The sequence below is a fragment of the Gopherus flavomarginatus genome, chromosome 2 (assembly GCF_025201925.1).
Source record: "Gopherus flavomarginatus isolate rGopFla2 chromosome 2, rGopFla2.mat.asm, whole genome shotgun sequence".
NCBI classification, from domain to species: Eukaryota; Metazoa; Chordata; order Testudines; family Testudinidae; genus Gopherus; species Gopherus flavomarginatus.
Genome location: NC_066618.1, coordinates 107192163 through 107212049, shown reverse-complemented (window position 1 = coordinate 107212049; position 19887 = coordinate 107192163). Strand labels below are relative to the sequence as shown.

The 19887-nt window shown below is 41.4% G+C and overlaps 1 protein-coding gene across 1 annotated transcript in view; it reads left to right on the top strand.

Annotated features, from left to right (window-relative positions):
* DDC (dopa decarboxylase) overlaps positions 1-19887 on the top strand; it is an 82590-nt gene that overhangs the window by 1059 nt on the left and 61644 nt on the right. Inside the window, exons 2-4 of the mRNA XM_050937749.1 lie at positions 8207-8442; positions 16110-16223; positions 18452-18571. Coding sequence (XP_050793706.1) covers positions 8242-8442; positions 16110-16223; positions 18452-18571 — 435 coding nt within the window. The 5' untranslated portion in view covers positions 8207-8241. The remainder of the gene's footprint in view (positions 1-8206; positions 8443-16109; positions 16224-18451; positions 18572-19887) is intronic.

Below are 19887 nucleotides of genomic sequence, written 5' to 3'. Positions count from 1 at the left end.
CTTTGAGCCTATGCTGTCCTCAGTTGTTGAAATGTGTATGTTGTTTTAGATGTTGTTAATATGTCTAATCTATAGGGCTTTCTGTTTAGGAGGAGGACCCCTCCCACCCAAATAATATACATGTATATGTATGTCTCCTGTCTGCATTTAATAATCTCAGTCATTGATGTTAGTGTTTTTGTTGTTGTTTTACTTTGTGCTTCAGATTGGGTCTGTTGAATTAGAGACCAGGTAGGTGTTCATACAGTTAGAAAGCATTAAATAATTGGTGACTAAAAACTTCCATATTCTCTTTGTGGTATCTGTTCTTTCTCTCTCTTTAGAAATTTTCTGGCACACCTTCATGAACTATAAGTGAGTTTAAAAAAATAACCTTATCAACCAGAAATAGAATTTAAAGAAACCACAATTGTGTTGTAGATATTTTGTCAATATGTACATAAAAATAACATGCATATTGTAATTGGAAGGAAACTTAGACAATAATAATCAGAAATAGTTATTTACGTAAGTATTAGAAGTAGTTATTTACATAAGTATTATACCTATAAATGTATTGCGCAAGTTTTTCTCCATATACGTATGTTTTATAAATATATAAAACTGTGTGGTGCTCTTCTTACTGATTTTTAAAATAAATAGCAAATAAATTCAATGAGGAGTCCGGTGGCAATACATTGTGAATAAGTTCACATACTCAGTGCATACAATCTAGAGACAATTCTACAGTTTCAAATACATACCATTAAGATAAAACGCAGATTTGTTGTAATGTTCTAATTTTAAGGCAGCCAGATACTGCTTGGTCAAGGTGGCAAAAGGCTATAATGTCAAGCATAGATTGTATACTCAGGAAAAATCTAAAAACTAAAGAACTTTAATTTTTATATGTATATATAATGTAAATGCCATACAGTGACTGACCTTGCTCCTATGTAGGATGCAGTGTCATTACAACTGTGTTGGTCCCAGGTACTAGAGACACAAGGTGGGTGAGGTAATATCTTTTATTGGACTAACTTCTGTTTGTGAGAGAAACAAGCATTTGAGTTTACATAGAGCTCTTCTTCAGATGTCCTGCTGCCTGAAGTTACTCAAGAATGAGAGTGCCAACCTCAGGGCAGGCTGTTAGGTAGCAGGGGTGATCCCCAAATTGTTTGAGTTCTGTACTTGGATTTCTACAACTACTTAACACCAAGTGTAAACTCCTCAGGCAATATAACAGTCTAAAGATGGAATCACAGACAGTCTCCTTGGGGACTCTGATCTCTCTCATTATCAGCTGAGTGTATCTTTGTGATAGATGGTCTCTTTCATCAAGAATTGCAACAATATTCAAGTTACTCCCAGTTCCAAAGGGCAAGTCACTTACCCCAGGTCAATTGCCCCTTAGATCTTATAGCAGACAACACTTGTAGCCATCCTGAAATAAATTAGTTGAAGATTTATTAAACAGGAAATGGAAATGTGTTATTAACAAGGTTAAAGCAGGTAAACATACACACACAAATGAGTTACAATCTTAAATTTCAAACAGTAATAGAAGTTTCTATAATAAGCAAGCTCTGTGTGACCTATAGGGCCAGCCCAAGTTAAGCACTGGGGACCTCTTGTTTATGCCTAGTAAACCTTGCCCCCCCCCCCCAAGTCCAAGCAGCATAGAAATACTGTTCTTTCTTGCTCTCATTGAAACCAATAACAATTCCTTCATTGTCTCTAGTGGAGCATGGTTGGCCCCAACAGCAGATGATATATGATGTTAACACATGCCCATAGATCTCTGTTGAATCTCTGGAGACTAATGAAGCTCAAGAACAACACATTTTTGGTAATATTGCACTGTGATGGGGTAGTCTGCCATGGAGGGCAGTGGTGCCTAGTTGTAAACCTCCCCCACCACCCGGCTTGGCCATTTAAAGATTTGGGACGGTTCAGTAGATACATATAGAGACCTAAGGATCCTGAGAATGAACAATGATTGAGGAAGGAATTTGGAGGCTGTACCTCCAAGAGCCTGAAACCTTGCTGAGAAGGCAGGGCAACCAATTGGGAAAAGGTTGGGAGAAGGGGAGCAGCATAAAGACTGCCTCCTCCATCACCACAGACAGATACTGACAGGGGAAGGCTGGCCTGCTGAACCCTCCGGAGTGGGAGGCTAACTGGGAAGCATGTTCAGCTGAAGAGAGTTGGCAAAAGCCTTTCAACTGATTCCTCTAAGCCAATGAGGCCTGAGATACAACCCCAGAAAGAGAACTGTGTGTGTGTGGGGGGGATTCATGTTTGCAGGAGAGAGATACTGATTGTTTTAAGGCAAGGGGCAGAGAGTTAGCAGTACAATCCAGCTGCTACAGGGAAGAACTGAGACTGGCTTTTAGGAAATGCTTCTTTAGCTGGTCCCAGGAGGTGCAGTGGGCAACTCCAAAGTTGGGGCAAGGGAAACAGAGTCTGCAGGTCTTTTGAAGATGCTGATGAGCAAGGTAAAAATAGGAGCAGCCCAGAGAAAATGGCGGAGGAATTGAAGGAGTGGTCCTTAGCCACCTAAACTGGGCCCTGGGCTGGAACCAAAAGGAGGTGTGGACCCTTGCTTCTCCTACTTCTCCGCCAGGCCAAGAGGAGAAACATGGGTGTCAAGACTAAAAGAAACCAAGCAAGTGCCAGGCAGAGGTCAGAGATGATCTTGAAGGACATTAGATTTTGAGTTTTCTATTTTCTGGACTTTAATGTTAACCTCTGGAAGGGGAATGGACTGAGCAGTGACTGGCTGGATGGCTAGGTCACATACATTGTCAGACTGTTGTCAGAAAGGTGAAAGGGGTATTAGGCTAAGAAAATCCCTGGAATACTGCTCCTGGACACTGGGAGGTACTCTGGTGGCGAGAGGCACAATAACATGCACTTATATTCCTGGCATTCTATCTACCAGGTTGGGTTTGTTAGTGAATTAGAGTACTGCAGTATGCAGGTAGTGTTTAAGAAATGGTAGGGGGAGAGAGAGAGGCACACAGACAGAAAGGTTAGTGAGCTGTGTCAGGTAGAACTTTGACCTCCATAATAGTTCAGGGAGATGTAGCTATTTTCTAGGGAAATTTTGAAAGGTCAGTTGAAGAGAATTCTGCAGATCAACCTCAAAAATAAATAAATGTTCATGCAGAAATTATAGCTGTTTCCTCAGGAACAAACATTAAAGATGCTGAGTGTCTCCTGAAAAGCACGGTGTGGCCCTGACAGGCATGGAACTGACAGAAGTTGGGAATACTTGAACATCTCCCAACAGCAACTGAACAGGATTGGGCTTTCATTGTTTGTGACCCAAGTGAAAAGAGACCACTCTCAGATGTGAGAGAGAACTTGTTCTTGTGAAATTTCTAGCCAAACGGTGCTAACTCAAGTCCCAGACCTGTAATACTTGTGCATTCAGAAGTCCTATTGACTTGAAAAATGTGGAAACGATGAATAAGTCTTTACATTTTAGAGTGCTTATTGCTTTGAACCTGGACTCTGAAGCTTTTTTGAGGTATCCTGTTGCTTCTCACCAATTCATATCCTGTATATTGCAGCAGTTTTGTGATAAAGGTCAGCTCTTTCCATTGTATTATTGCCTCCATTTTGTGTGAAATATGTAGAGCCACTAGAATAGCTTTCAATAATTTGTATTGCTGTGATCCTTGTAGCAGAGCTCATCCACTGTAATGGAGAATTCAGTCTCTTAGGTGTGGTTAACATGGCAAAGTGATTTATTTAATCGGACATAGGCATATATACTATACTAGCAACCGTTCAGAAGGAGAGCCAAAAAGAATATGCGAGCTCAAGATGGTGCTGTAGATCCCAGAAGAACTAAGATAAAGTAAGACGGGAAAGAAGTGCAACTCTAAATGACCAATGTGTTCATGTTTAAATCTTGTGCATTTCTATTGATCTCAGAGTGGTAGTTAATAGGACTGTTCAGGAGTTTTCCATTAAAATTTTTTTTTGATAGAAAATGTAACTTCTTTCAAATTTTTCCCCAGGAAATTTTTGATTTTGCTGAAATTTTCTGATTCGTTTCAGCTGGGAAAATTGAAATTAAATCTTTTGTTTTGGGTAGGGTCAACCCGAATTTAAATATTTCAGTTTGTTGAACTGAATCAAAACAATTCATTTTTGGTCAGTTAGATATTCATCTGTGTCATCTTGCACTGCCATGAGGCCTCCTGAGAGTTGTAATTTAGGTGTCTCATGCCCCCATTCTCCTCTCTGTGTATGTCTACATAGCAAAGAAAAACCCACGGCTGGACCATGCCAGGTGACGGGTTCACGGGGCACAAGTCGTGGGGCTGTTTCGTTGCTGTGTAGTCTTCCAGGATAGGGCTGGAGCCCGGGATCTGGGACCATCCCACCCCACAGAGTGCTCCAGCCTGAGCCCAGATATTTGCGCAGCAATGAAACAGACCCACAGGCTGAGCCTCATGAACCCAAGTTGGTTGGCATGGGCCAGTCATGGGTGTCTAGTTGTGGTGTAGATGTAGTCCAGGCAGGAAGCCTAGTTCATAGAGTATATTTCCCATGATGCATGGTGGTCTCTCATCTTCTAACTAACTTCCATGGTGCATCAGGGGGAAAATAATGCAGCCAGGAAGCCTGGCTCATCGAAGGAAAGTGGGCAGGAAGCACCAGAACTACAGCTACCATGAGGCACCACAGTAGATACAATGCAATAATGAAACTAAATGTTTTAACATTTCTGAAAAATTTTGATTCAGAACTTTCCATTTTTCAAAAAATATCATCTATTTGTCATGATTTGGGATGAAAATAAATGTTGAAATATTAGAACAAGCAAGCAAACCAATGCAATGCTTTTTTCCTGGCCAAGATTGTACCTGAAGGCACAACCCAGGATTAGCCCTATTTTGCCTCAGTCACCCATCCTAGGCACAATTTTCTCCTTGCTTGGAGTAATCTGCTGCTGGTCTATATCAGGAAGCACAACACTTTTTCCAGCTCACTGGCATACAGAGTTTGCAGGCGATACCATCCATTTGGATGGTGCAGCTTGTCCTTCTGGAGCCTTTGGACAGCTTCACAGTCAGGTACAGAGGGGTAGCACAGCAATGGCACTCTAGGGCTATTTGCGTTCACAAAGGCACACAGATAGAGCAGTTCTTGCAGTTCCCCAGTACAAGATTTTCCCAGTTTTTTGTGGGGTGGAGATCAGACTAATTACTAATCACAACTGTGCAAAGGCCAGGGATGATCTAGCCCATTGCTTCCTCAAATTACAACTAAAATGTGTATATCTGAAAAGTGAATTTTGTAATAGCTGAGTAGAAAAGATTAAATAGGCTGAATAGAAACACAGAAGTTGGGAAGGATCATCCACCCTCAGATCACCTGTAATGACAAGATATTGATCATGCTGGCTATGGCCACCTAATGATGATTCCCTTCTCATCGCTCTAGGGAAAGGGTAAAATCCCTGCAGGTCCTGAGCAAACTCTATATCTAAGAGCAAAGTTAATATACTCTAGAGGTGAAATCCTGGCCCCACTGAGGTTGACAGCAAAACTCCCATTGACTTCAGTGAGGTCAGGATTTCACCCCAAATCTGCATTTTATCTTTATTTTAGTAGAAGGGCTCAAACCACAGCGTTTGGAATTGCAGTTGAATCCAAACAGCCCCAGACTTTGGATCTAATGTCCCACTGCTTAAGTTGGTATAAGTGTCCAGAACACAACTAATACTATTAAAGGAAATGAGAATTAATTGGATCATTATCGGAATAATCTTACAGAGAATCAGAAAGGTGTAAAGATACCTTGGAATTGAAAGAAACCTCAGCTCCCAAAGAAAATCCTATTATAAGGAAACCTTATAACATGTCATCCATTAGTAACTATAGTATTAAAATAATTGGTGATAAGAGAAATATCAATTTATTCATAGAATGTTGCTGAATTCATGCCCTTTAACTTGTTTTTGGGAAAAGACAATGTCACGTGAAGAAATTTGCGTTAAACTACACTTTCCTATTGTGTAATACTAAGAAAAAACAGAAGAACGAAGAGTTTGTGGCAGATGAGCCATGCTGCTATCTGTTCTGGTACACATGGGTAGCCCACTGGACATAGAGATGTCAACTGAAATGTTAAACTGAACTTATCCGTGTTTAAAAGCACACAAGAAATATCCGTGGTGAATACATACAGGGCCAAATTCTGAAGTCCTTACTCAGTTTTTTTATATGCTCCTCACTCAGGCAAAACTCCAATTAACTTGGCACACGAGAGTTAAAATTTTGCCTACAACTTCCATATCTACAAAGTTTTAGACTGGGAAGAGAAGAACACGTACTTTTAAAGTATGCTATAACAACAAACTTATAAAATAAGGTTATAAAACAATCAGAAAATGGATGAGGGCAGTACAAACTGAGGGCTATATTGGGGATATTTTGCAAGCAATAAAATATGCAGTTTTCTTTTAGAGAAAAGCTCTAAACTAAGAAAGCATCAGACTGACCATTGAGCTGTATTTGTATTGTTTCAGCAGATGTGTATATACTGGCTAACGGTTTGTTAATTTATTTAGCAACAGTTTGATAGAATTTCAAACAGTAACCAAGGGTATGCTGGCAATGGCACCTTTAGTGTTTGTATGGTAGTTCTGAGACATAAAGCCCCTTGGATTGCAGAGGAGAAGATACACTGTTTGCTCAATTACTGTCTTTCAGATGGGAGATCAAACTCAAGATCGGCCATCAGAACCCCCATACAAAACTAGAGGCCATACTGACTATAGAGAGACCGTACTGACTTTTTGTAAGCTAAGAACATCTAGATATCAGATCAGGAAAAGCAGTCCTAAGCTAGGCCCAGTATTGTCCATCTCAGTAAGGCACAGAGAGCTGGTATTAAGTACTTAAGTTACTTGTGTTTAACAATTATGTAACTTTAACATGACAGCAACCGGTCTCTGGTGTTGGCTGCAGGCCACAACTTTCTGTAGTCCAGAGCCTTGCTTTCCTTAACACAGTACTCATACATGACAGTAGTGGCTGTTCCACATGGACTCTGATTCCTCTTTGATCGCATCAACGCATTTATCCAATGGTGTTTATTAGTGATCTCTCTCCTTTTCAGCTTATGAGACAATGCTGGCTGTGATACTATAAAGCCACAATTACCGACCCAAAAGATTCTACCTCTTTTCAAGACCTCAGCCAATTATGAACTACCAACACAGATAATTTACATCTAAGTAAGTTACTTGTGTTCTGTTACTGAGGAGATGCTCAAGTTTTTCCTAATATCATTAATCTCTTACAAAGCTAATACCTGATTGTGTGTGTGATCTAAGCACAGTTACTTGTTTTCAAAATGCATACCTGTGTTTCACCAACCAGTTCCACTCTGGATACTGAGAAATAACTCCATGAATATGAATAAGTGATTGTAAAGAACTTTGAGACCATTTAAGCACTGTACAATGGCCTTGAACCTGCATGATCTGAACACACAAAGCCTACATTGGCACCGCACCAGCAGAAGTTGTATGTGGCCCAGGATTACAGAATCAGGATCTCTCCTGTGTATAGCTGATTATTAAAATTATTTATTAATCATTATTATTAATTATAATATTGTAGTAGTCCCTAGAATTCCCATTAAGGATCATGGTCCCATTATACTATATGCTGTACACGCAATGAAAATGAGGGTCGTGGCCCTAAGGTGTTTAAAATGAGCTGTATGACATGAGGCAACAGGTGGATATAACACAGACAGGGGGACTGAACAACACTAAAATCATTGTGATTATTGTGGTAAGCACAACACCCTCTATGTCTAGCCATCGTCTTTTAATATGGCACTGTATCCTATACATTGTATAATGCTGCAACTGAAAGGATAATGTGTGTGCGCCATTGGTAGTGGGGATTGAACTTTTGTGACTTCTTGTGCTTCATGCATTAGCCTCCACTGCCTGAGCTAAAAGAATCAGCTTTGTTAATCAAGGCTGTAGCAGGATTAGCAAATTCTCTGTTCCAGCCACCCATCGAGGGGGACAGAACACCGCACTAAATGGGTGTTGGTTATATATGCATACCAATAAACTAAGAATCGGCTACATGTCTCCCAATGAGGCCAGCTTCTGTTTTTAGACACCTAAATAAGTGGCCAATTTTAAGAGATTCGTTCAAAAGTGACTTCTCTTTTTCCTTAGGTTTCCTGATATTGAGACTTCCAACACCAGTTAGCATGGATACCACAGAGTTCCGAAAAAGAGGGAAAGAGATGGTGGACTACATTGCAGATTACTTCGAGCAGTTAGAAGAGAGACAGGTCTATCCTGATGTGGAACCAGGATACCTGAGACCCCTCATTCCAGACTCTGCACCTCAGGAACCTGAGGGCTTTGAGGATGTCCTTAAAGATGTTGAAAAGATAATTATGCCAGGGGTAAGAACATCTGGAAAACAAAGTTACAGTATATTATAAAGCCTATGGGTGAAATCCTGGGCCCAGTGAAGTCGATGGCAAAACTCCCATTGACTTCAATAAGGCCAGGATTGCTCCCTAATTTTTTATACTTAGATATATGGTTCAATCCTTGAGGGGGCCATTTAGAGATCTGGGGCAAAAATCTGTCTGGGGATTGATCCTGCTTTGAGCAGGGGATTGGACTTAGATGACCTCCTGAGGTTCCTTCCAGTCCTGACATTCTGTGATTCCATGACAAAGCACTTGACACAGTGAATGTTTCTATTCTTATTAGATACTATCACTCCTATATTTGTGCTTCAAATGGGCCTGTTCTTGGAATTAATTCCTCAACGCTAGATAGGACTGGTAAAGGCATGTTTCATCATCATTTTCGTTGTTATCTGATCTATAGCTAATATACTTTCTACTCCTAACAAACAGTAGATCTTTTTTTATCCACAACATGCAGTACATAAAACACTTGTTTGAACTTCTTGTTTTTAAATTCAATACTCTCACATGACTCTTAAACAAAACTCTTGTTTAAATGTCAAGACTCTCACATGGCTTTTCTTTTTATTACTAGGTTGACCAGAAAAGATTTTTTCACCTGTTTAGCCTGTTAACATGAAAAACTTTTTGGAATGCAAAGTTTTGATAAATGTTTCATTCTGACTTTGATTTTTTTTAAGTATATTTCAATAACATCATCAAAACACTTAGGAAATGTCATCAAAACCAATATAGTCCTGATGAAAAGACATTTTCTGATTGAAAAACCAATTAAATGAAATGTGATGTTATTTTAATCACATAAATGTCAGAAATTTCTGAATCAAGGTTTGCCATAGTAAGCTTGACTCTGCATTACTTGTATATATTAATGACAAAAGTCTCATGAAATATTGGCCAAGGTAGTTCATTATTAACCAAATATAGAATAGTAGAAATTGTCTCTCTTTAAACAGAGACATATGTAACCTTTTGTGTTACTCTGGGAAGGTTTTCATCAGTTCTATTTTTTTTTTTTTTTAGGATTTTTTTTTAGTGTGGAGGGATATAATTTGCATCTTATTTCCCTCTCCTTCTCAACCCTTCTTCACCCCGAAATTGCTGAAACTTCTTGTAATACTTGGCTTTGTAGACAGTATTTTTCAGTGATAGCACTCAAAACATTTTAGAAATTACTATATTCGCTACATTCATTTTACCCATGGAGGAACTGAAACCCTGAAAGGTAAAATGATTTGACTGAAGTCTTACAGCAGGTCAGTGGCAGAGATGAGGCTGGAACCCAACTGTCCTATCTTCCAGTCTATGCCATATCCACTGTAAGGATTAGACCAATGTATTTTGGTGGGTCTGTGTGGATATCCCTGGCAAAAAACACAAAAATGATGGCTCCACTGAAGAATGGCGAGAATCAATGGCAACATATGATAAATGTAGAGTGTCTACTACCCTCAACATTCACACAACAGAATAGTAGGCTTCTGTGAGTCAATAGGGGTAAACCTTCTTCTGGGAACACCCTTATATTAGTTAAATAGGAGAAGCATCTTCAAAGGAGAGTTTTAACTATAAGATCATGCATAGGCACCAACTCCATTAGTGGGTGCTCAACACCCACTGGCAGCCCTGCCGATCAGCTCTTCCCCCACCCTCCCAGCAAATCCCACCTGCCGCAGATCAGCTGGTTAGCGGTGTGCAGGAGGCACTGGGGGAGAAGGGGGAGGAGCAAGGGTGGGGTGTGTTTGAGGGAGGTGGCGGGGCAGTGACAGAGAGTCGGGGTGGAGGTTTGCGGGAAGGAGTGGAATTGGGGTGGGGTCTGGGGCAGAGCTGGGGTTGAGCATCTCTGGGGAAATGAGAAAGCTGGCACCTGTGAGATCATGGCAATTTTTTCCCACTTAAAACAAATCCCTCCCCCTTTGTGGTGACCAAAATGATTCAGTTCAACAGTAGTACACCCTCACAGCAAGCAAGGATTTAATCCTTGTATAAAAGGTCTTTTGCTGAAGAAAGAACATCACAGAAAAACTTGTCTTTGAGCAGTGTCAGGCTCAGTGTTGTTGAACCTAAGGCATGTGTAGCAACTTCTCTTTCCTCAACCTCTCTATCACTGTTGTTTACCATTATGAGGCTGATAGTAAAACGAGCACCTGCTCTACCACATTCATTGTGATATTTGCCTAAAGGTGTCAATATCCATGTGGCTTTTTGCAGGGATAGCAGCCCCACTGGGGTCAGAATTATTGTCCTTTTTCCTTGTCACTGTGTGGTGCAGTTAGAATCTACTGTGTCTCATCAAGTAAATGGCCTGCAGCTAGCAGGCAGTTTAACTTGATTAACTCAAGATGAATGTCACATCGTTTTAAGGATCATGCAGGATTATAGCTCTGGTGATAAGCATTTGCATTGCTGGCTGATTATGAATGTCAGCATGAATCTGTGCTTGTGGGTCTGAGATTGGTGACCATGGGAGTTTTTTGCTAGGACGGAGCAAGCCTTTTACTGGAGTTTCTATGGCATTCATTCTTCATATGAATCTTTCAGCTTCTAATATTGTGTGCAAACCACTGGGAAACAATTTGTATTAATGCCACACACAGCTTATGGATGTTTTCATGGAGAAGGCTGCAAATGAGCAATATAGTTTTGCATATCTCAAATATATTTGGGACGGCTTATAGCTCAAGCCCTCCCATGTTTCTCTGAAGACCCTAATCTTACTCTTGATCAGCTAGAACCTGGGATTTGAGATTTCTGGTTGTTTATTTTAATGGTTAGATTCTAGACTATTTCAACGTGTAGTGTGTATTTAATTAAAGATTTAACTCCTATTGGAAAGGGATTAGATGACATAAGTGGTCTTTCCTTTCTTTAAGCGAGCGTATTTATGACTTGTTGCACAGCTCCTCATCCTTTTTCACAAACCTCCTCCCATGTAGCTGTTGAGTTGTATTTTGAGGCAATATTACCCATTATTATTTTAATATTCTCCCTAATTCCATGAGCTATCTTTGCACGGATGTCAGCATTTCTTCTGAGGGATCAGAGCTCTGCCTGCACAGACTCTTCTCCCCACTCAGCGATGACATCCACCACCTCCTGTGCAGACCAGGCTGGAAAGTGTTTGGGGCATGTAGTCTCCATGATCAGCTGTGCTCAAGCTGATATGTTCCCAATGCTGATCAAACAGGAAATGGGAAATCAAAAATTCCCAGGGCTTTAGCAGAGGAGGGGCTGTTTCCTGTGTGCCTGGCTGCAGTGCAGCAGAGTTGAGAATGCTCTCCAGAGCGGTCATAGATGAGCACTGTGGGACACCACCTGGAGGCCAGTTATGTCGAATTACACAATGTTGCATCTGCACTACCAGAGCCAGCTCTAGCCATTTCGCTGCCCCAAGCACGGTGGCACGCCGCGGGGGGCGCTCTGCAGCTCACCGGTCCCATGGCTCCGGTGGAGCTGGCTGCAGATGCTCCTCTGGAGTCGCGGGACCAGCGGACCCTCCGCAGGCACCCCTGCGGGAGGTCCACCGAAGCCGCCTGCCACCCTACCGGCAACCGACAGAGCACCCCCCGTGGCATGCTGCCCCAAGCACGTGCTTGGCGTGCTGGGGCCTGGAGCCAGCCCTGTGCACTACCTCACAGTCGACCCATGAAATCGAATTAAGTGCTGCACCTCTCGCAAAGTCGACATTAGAGGCAATTTAAGTTGGCGTAAAGGGCCTGGTGGTGTAGACACCTATATTAAACAGGTTGAGTTAAGGCAGCTTCCTTCGACCTAACTTTTTAGTGTAGACCAGGCCTAAGACTAAAAACATCAGAAAAGGCTAGTGACTTTGGATGCCCCAGTTTGAGACAGCTTGGGCCTGATTTTCCCAAGTTCTGAACACCCTCAACTCCAACTGAAGGAATTCTTAAACACAACCCTACATTATTATTATTTAACTGAAAAGTCAGGCCACAGCTCACTTTGTCAGATTTGGGTGTCCCTGTGTAACAAAGTTTCCAATGCCCCTAACTCCTCACAAATTCAGATAGCTCCTGTCCACCATGATCATATCATTAATGACAGTGCTAGCCTGAGGATTTGGGTGAAGGAAAGTGAGATCATTCTTTATATGCAGTGAATCAATTAAATATTGGAAAACCCAAACGGGGTCAAGGAAAGAGGTTACAGAAATGGTGAGTCTCTGCTATCATCATTCTCCTATTTTAGAAGTAGAGCCCAACTCTGTGTTAGGAGACCAAATATAGTTACCAACATTTTAAAGCAGTGTATCAGGAGAATATTCTCCAAATAAACCAGAGACCTCTGGGCTGCCAACCGCTGGAAGATTTTGTAGACATTCTGGTGAGTTTTAGCTCTTATCCTGTATAACGCTCTAAAAATGTTTCTTTATATTTGTTCTTATCTTGGATTTAAGTGTTATTCTTTACTAAGCGTGTTATCACAGTACTTTCAAAACACATTAGACTTTGGTATTGTACCTTACTCATTTGTAATTTGAGCCTAATAAGATTTACAACACTAGTTCCCTATATCACATAGACTCTTTTAGGAATTGCTAGTGGAGTGTTTACAGTGGTGACATAAGTTAATTAATTTGCAACAACAGTATTAACAATGTGTTACTGTTTCCATATATCACATTGGTCTCTGAAAATTTATATCTTCTACCAGTTGTACAATTAACTTCAATCAGGACCGCAGTTTTTTATATAGAGGTATAGCATATTGGATACCTCAGAGGTTGTTTCATTTTGTAGAGAGAAATTGTAGTGCCAGATTTGATGTTTGAAATGTTTGGATTTTTGTTAGTAACTTTAGGGTTTGTAGAAAGAGTTTTATAGACAGAAACAAGAGAGAATTTTTGTTGCTTAGATTTATACGGCCTTAACAGGCACTAACTGGAAACATTGCTGACAGTCTCAGCAGTGAGGTCAGGGAATTAATTAACATAAGGAATTAATTTCTGTCACCCCTAGAAGTGAGAGCTGAGTCACCTTGCTGGGGCAGTGTGGGAAAGCTCGCATTGCCACTGCCCGTGCTGTTCCTGTCCTGTGGATAGAGAGAGGACTTTGGTTCCAGAAGCTTTCAGAGGCACTAAATTCACCTGAGATTTTTCATTCTAAATTAAGATAGGAGGGAAATTATATAAAAAAGGAGAAAAAAAATAAAATAAAAAAACAAACTCAGAGGACCTGGGAATTATAGACCAGACAGCCTAACTTCAATACCTGGAAAGATACTGGACCAAATTATTAAACCATCAGTTTGTAAGCACCTGGAGGATAACAGAGTAATAAGGAATAGCCAGCACAGATTTGGCAAGAACAAATCATACCAAACCAACCTAATTTCCTTCTTTGGCTTAGTTACTGGCCTAGTGGCTAGGGGGAAGCAGTAGATGTGATATATCTTGGGTTTTAGTAAGCTCTTGATATAGTATCACATGACATTCTCATAAGCAAACTAGGAAAATGTGGTCTAGATGAAATTGCTATAAGGTTGGTGTTACATTTTTGGGGGCAATCCAGGGGCTGTCACTGCCTCCCCTGTAACTCTGGGTGCCTTAAGTACTCTGCTGCTGTGGCTCACAGCCTGGACACCAACAGCCACCAGATAAACGTGCAGTATCCTGAGTATCTGTGTGCTGTGCAGCCCTGGGTCAGTGCTCTGACCCCAGCAGCCTGCCACAACACACCAGTCCCACCCTGGTTTCCACCAGCCTTGGTTAATCCTGGCAGGGGTGAGTCCAAGCACATGTCCAGTCTCGGATTTCCCCCAAAGGGTCTGCTCTGTGGTGTTTAGACTTCTCCTGGACCACTCAGAGAAATAATAAATGCATTTACTCCTTTCATGAGTCAATACCCATTGTATTCCACATTAACTGAAGTTCACAATTCCTGCCATTCAAATACAGCACTGAATTGCTTTAGATTAAAATAAAACAAGTTTATTAACAACAAGACATAAGTTAAGTGATGGCAAATAAGAGATAAAGGTGTAGAGATGGTTACAAGCAAGTAAAAGTGAAAACATGCATCTCAGAGTCTAAAAGTTAATCTAGCAAAGTACAGTCTGTTTGTTTAAGACAGTTTCTCTCACCAATTATTCTCTGTCCAGCATGGCTGACAGTCTACTAGGGCCTTTCACAGAAGTATGAGGTGCTGGTTTCCCTTGTTGTCTTAGGTGGAAAATAAAGATGGACTCTCTCTATGTCCCTTATATTTGAAAAAGAATATAAAAAGAATATAAAAAGAATATAAAAAGAATTGTCTTTTTTCTCAAAGTTAGGAAGGTCTCCTGGGATTCAGTCTCCAGTATCTCCATGGGGTGCAGGAGCCATGTTAATGCTCTGTGTCTTGTGTTCGGGCTTGAGACAACCCCGACTGATTTAGCTTGATAGCTCTGTTTATGGCTAATATGTAAATTGAAGTAAATGCCCTTTCCCTTGTCTAGGTCAGACCTGTCCTATCCTATCACCTTTACCTAGGCTAGAATCTCTTCGTCTTAAATATTTTCCAATGACATTATACAGAGGGAATTCATAACATCATTAGAAGGTTAACACATGCATTTTACAATATTATTAATTACCAATGTGTTATTTGTTTTCAAATGGCACCCTACAAGGTGCATTTTGTACAAACATCATTGAAGTCATGTGTAAGGTTTGAATACAGAAGTGCTTAGGAGCACACCTCCCCCCTTACAAAACTGCAGTAGGATCAGCCCTGGCTGAACCATATGCAGTGAGTCAGAACCCTCCTGCCTGGACAAGGCATCAGCTGCAATACTTTCTCTCTCCTTAATATGTACAATCTCCATGTCATATTTTTGATGCTCTAGTGTAGTAGCTTACAATTAATGCTTTTGGTTCGGTGTCCTCAGACTAACGGAGAATGGTCAGTTAGTGCCTTGAATTCTTTCTATGAGAGTAGTTCTGCTTAGTGGGTATCAGTTTCTTGCTTAAGAAAGCAATGGGGTGTTTTGTTACTTCCCCTGACTTCATTAAAACATCACCTAGCCCAATGTCTGATGCATCTCTGTAGAGTTGAAACATTTTATCAAAATCTACACTGGCCAGAAAAGGCTTTTCAGACAACATTTTCTTGACCTGATCTTGACACATTTAAGCTTCAGAAGAAAAAAAAAAAAAAGACTAAGAGGCGAGGGGAACCTGATAACAGTCTTCAAATACGTTAAGAGCTGTTATAAAGAACATGGTGATGAATTGTTGGTGATGAAGTAATGCACTTAACCTGCAGCAGGGGAGGTTTAGGTTAGATATTAGGGAAAACTAAACTTTATAACTATGATCATAGCTAAGCTCTGGAATAGGCTTCCAAGGGAGGTTGTGGAATCCTCCTCACTGGAAGTTTTAAAAAAGTTCAGATGAACACCTGCCAGGGATGGTCTAGGTTTACTTGGTCCTGCCTCAGTACAGGGGGCTTGCTGACTTCTCAAGGTCCCTTCAAGCCCTACATTTCTATGATCCTGTGGAGTCCAGGTCTCTGAACCCTAATCCTTACTGTCCTTGATAATCTTGAACATATACTGAAAACAAGACAGTTTCCTTGATGTCTGAATGTACCATTATGATAATTAACGGTGACATTTCTTGTCCAACACAGGTGACCCACTGGCACAGTCCATACTTTTTTGCCTACTTTCCTACAGCCAGTTCCTTCCCAGCTCTTCTTGCTGATGTATTGTCTGGTGGCTTAGGATGCATTGGCTTCTCCTGGGTAAGTTGACCATGGCAGATGTTGCTGTACAACACAAAGGCCTATCCTGCAAAGACCTAAGTATGTGAATAATTTTACTTGGGGTAAGCAGTCCATACTGAAGTCAGTGGGGCTACTCACATAGGAAAAGTTACTCATGAGCATAAGAGTTTCATAACAACTATGGAATGACTCTGATAATGACCTGTAACCTATGAAAACTTTCTGTCCAAAAGATGGAGGGCGGGGGCGGTAGTGATAAAATGGGAGGAAACACTCTGTCTATTCTCGTTTCCTAAAACGACACTACCAGTCACAAAAATGAGCTTGCAGTAGTTTTACCATCACGATATCCTATTTTTTTTTAAATGTTGTTTCTATGTGAAAGCAATAGGGGACAGAGTAATTAATTGACAATATAGGAGGTAATAGTGAAATGACTATACCGAAAATCTTGTCAGATACACAATGTCAACAGAAAAATATTTGTTTTCTTCTAATCTTTCATGTATATTCATTTTAGCTGTCACAAATAACAGCTCATTTAAAAAAATTCTAAAGTGAAGTTACTTGTAAACTAAGTGTTCTTCAAAACAAGATGTTATCCTGAAGACAAGGTTTTCCAAGCTGAGTGATGATAGAGGGAAAAAAGGTCTCCTGTGTTAAAATAAAATCACTGGCGGAACTGGATTGCTAATGGTTTATTGAGCCTTTCAACTCTAGATCATTCACTTGAATTCAGCCCAAATCGGCAGGGACTGGAAGTTGTTTGTTTGCTGGCCTATGTGACCAAGAGTTGATGAATTCATTCAGTTCTCACTGGGATAATGGCCACACTAAAAAAAATCATGATCGTGATTGGCAATGTGTAAGGCCATAGAAATTGCATTACTCTCTCAGCCCTAGGAATGGTCTTTTCAGACAGAAGTGAAACAATATGGTCAGGCCGCCTGGCAAAACCTGCATTGCTGCCTTTGTTCTCACCCTTTTGCACTATCAGCCTGGGAGCGTTCACTGCACCACAATTCACTTACAAATTAAAATAAACAATGAAGTGATCTAATAAACTCTTCACTGAGCAGTTACTATCCAGCTGTGAGAAGATTGGTAGAATGGGTCCTAATGCAGTACCCTCTCAGTATCCTAGTCTATATTTGTTCTTGTACTTTTCTCATGACCATAGTATCTGAGCACTTTCCAGTAGTGCAATAAGTGATGTAACTAATATCTGCCACATATGGTTCACTGTCTCTCATCCTCTCCCCATGAGGAGAATCGTGTGTGTAGTGGACTGTTTTGTTTTTGGTTTGAGGGATTATTTTAAAAATTGATGTCAGAGGGACTATACAGAGTAAGGCACTAAGTGAGTAAGTGTGTCAGAAACAGGGTATTAGTTTGACATTTGACAGTCATATGTGTAAGTAAGAATATGGTACATTGATCTTTTAGTATGTAGTAGGAGTACAGTAGGGTCACCACCTCATGTGAGCACTACATGGCTGCTACCTCATGCAATTTCTCCTGTGATTACTGCCACGTTGTGGTCCCACCAAGCTTTCTCCACTCCCCACTACTAGAAAAGGAAGGTGATAAGGGAGCTTCCCTACTCTGAACCTGCTGGCTGGGATGACTCTTCACTGACACTCTCCTACCTCCTCTGCAGCTTGCTTCCATGATCTGTACAATGTGCCAGGTTGGGCAGAACACAGGGACACAAATGAGCTCCCCTAATCTAAGTGTAGGAAATACTTGTGGGGTCTCCAGGGAATGTTTGCACTGCACACTCAGCCTAGTTTCTGATGCAGGTTTGAGCCAGGCTCCCACCCCCTCACCCTCTCATCCACACACAAATCTGTCTGACTCAGGTCAGCAAGCACTCAAGAACTAGGTCCTAGGACCCTACTACAGGGATGGATCAGACCATGAGTCCCACTAAGACTTAGGTCCAAGCCCTGTCATTTTGCAGTGTGGACTCAGGTCAAGCCACAGGCCCATGTCAGAAGGTCTGTGTAGTGCAGTATGAACACAATAGCACAGCTGTGGTGAGACCTGGGTCCGGCAACTGTAAACTCAAATTTACAATGCAGTGTGGATGCTCAAGCATGGACTTGGAAACACTAAGTCCACAAGTTCTGATTCCAGAGACATACCCTCAGAGACTAATGTTTGTCAACTGTTGGTAAATGTTATATTTTAAAAGGCAAGCTACTGCAGTTGGTTTATTCCCATTGTTTCATTCCCCAATATAGGCTGCAAGTCCTGCTTGCACAGAGCTGGAGACAGTCATGCTGGATTGGCTAGGAAAGATGATTAATTTGCCTGAAGAGTTTTTAGCTGGGAAGGATGGAGAAGGTGGAGGAGTCATTCAGGTAAGAAAGAATGAGAAAACAGACCATGCAATGAACATGCATGTCCTCATTGTTTAATAAAGCCTTCAAACCAAAGCACTAACAAAGGGAAGATCAAAGTGTTTCTGCTTTGTTGAATCCCTTCAGATTTAATAGAAACAGAGACAGGCTGTAAGAACGAGCATAAGCCTTTCTACAGAGAAACTTTGCACATGATTATTACTTACAGCTAGGAGATCAACATCCTTCTGCTCCCAATGAAGGCAATGGAAGTTTTCCCCTTTACTTCAGTGGGAGTTAGAAAGGGTCGCTGCAGTCACGCTGCTATTTTTAATGCACTAGCTTGATCAGAGCTAGCATATGTACATCTACCCAAGATGGGTATTACACCTCTCAGCTGCAGCGTGGATGTACCCTAAGAAATCTCATGATTTCAGCATGAAGAGTGGACAGGTATATGAGGGGAGAGTTGTAATTGTTCAGGGTACCTAAACTTTGCGCTCTTATACAAGCTGGTGTTCTCATTATCAGGTGTAACCTTACCTTTGAACTATTAAGCCTTAAAGATTTTTCTTTGTTATGGATACTGTATTTACACTCTTAACTCCATCTTGCAGAGTTTTGTTTTTTTTTTAAACTGAGACTTTTCTTTATTGGGCAGTTTATATTAAAGTATAGCTCAGTGATACCCTGATATATGTTTCTTAGCGTGGAAACTTGGCTCTGGTCAGTCCTAGTGTTGCTACCTTTAGCTCAAGCAAACACCAAACTAAACACTACCCTTAGCCCTCTTTGTCTAGCAATTCTCTCTCTGTCTGCACTAAGTCCTCGCCGTGTGAAAGGTGATAACGTTAGGATATGAGGCTAACTCTCCCCAAGGCACTGTTGTTCTATTCTTCTCCTAGCTGTGCATCCTTATATGGTGACTTTTTGTATACAGTATAGGCACCAACTTTCTCCGGCACTGGTGGGTGTCCCCACCCCTTTCTCCGCCGCTGTCCCCACCTCGACTCCACCTTTTCCCTGCCCCTGGCCCCACCCACATTCCAACCGCATCTCCAAAGTCCCCGCCCTAACTACGCTCCCTCCCTGCCCTATTGGATCTCTTCCCCAATCCCTGCCCTGGCCCTGCCTCTTCCCCCAGCACGCCGTGTTCCCCCTCCTCTCCTTCCCCTGCAAATCAGCTGTTTCGCGGCTCAAGTGCTGGGAGGGAGGGGGGAGAAGCAGGACGTGGTGGTGCGCTTGTGGAGGAGGCGGAGGTAAACTGGAGCAGGGAAGGTAGGGAGAGGAGATGCCGGTGGGTGATGAGCACCCACCAATTTTTTTCCATGGGTGCT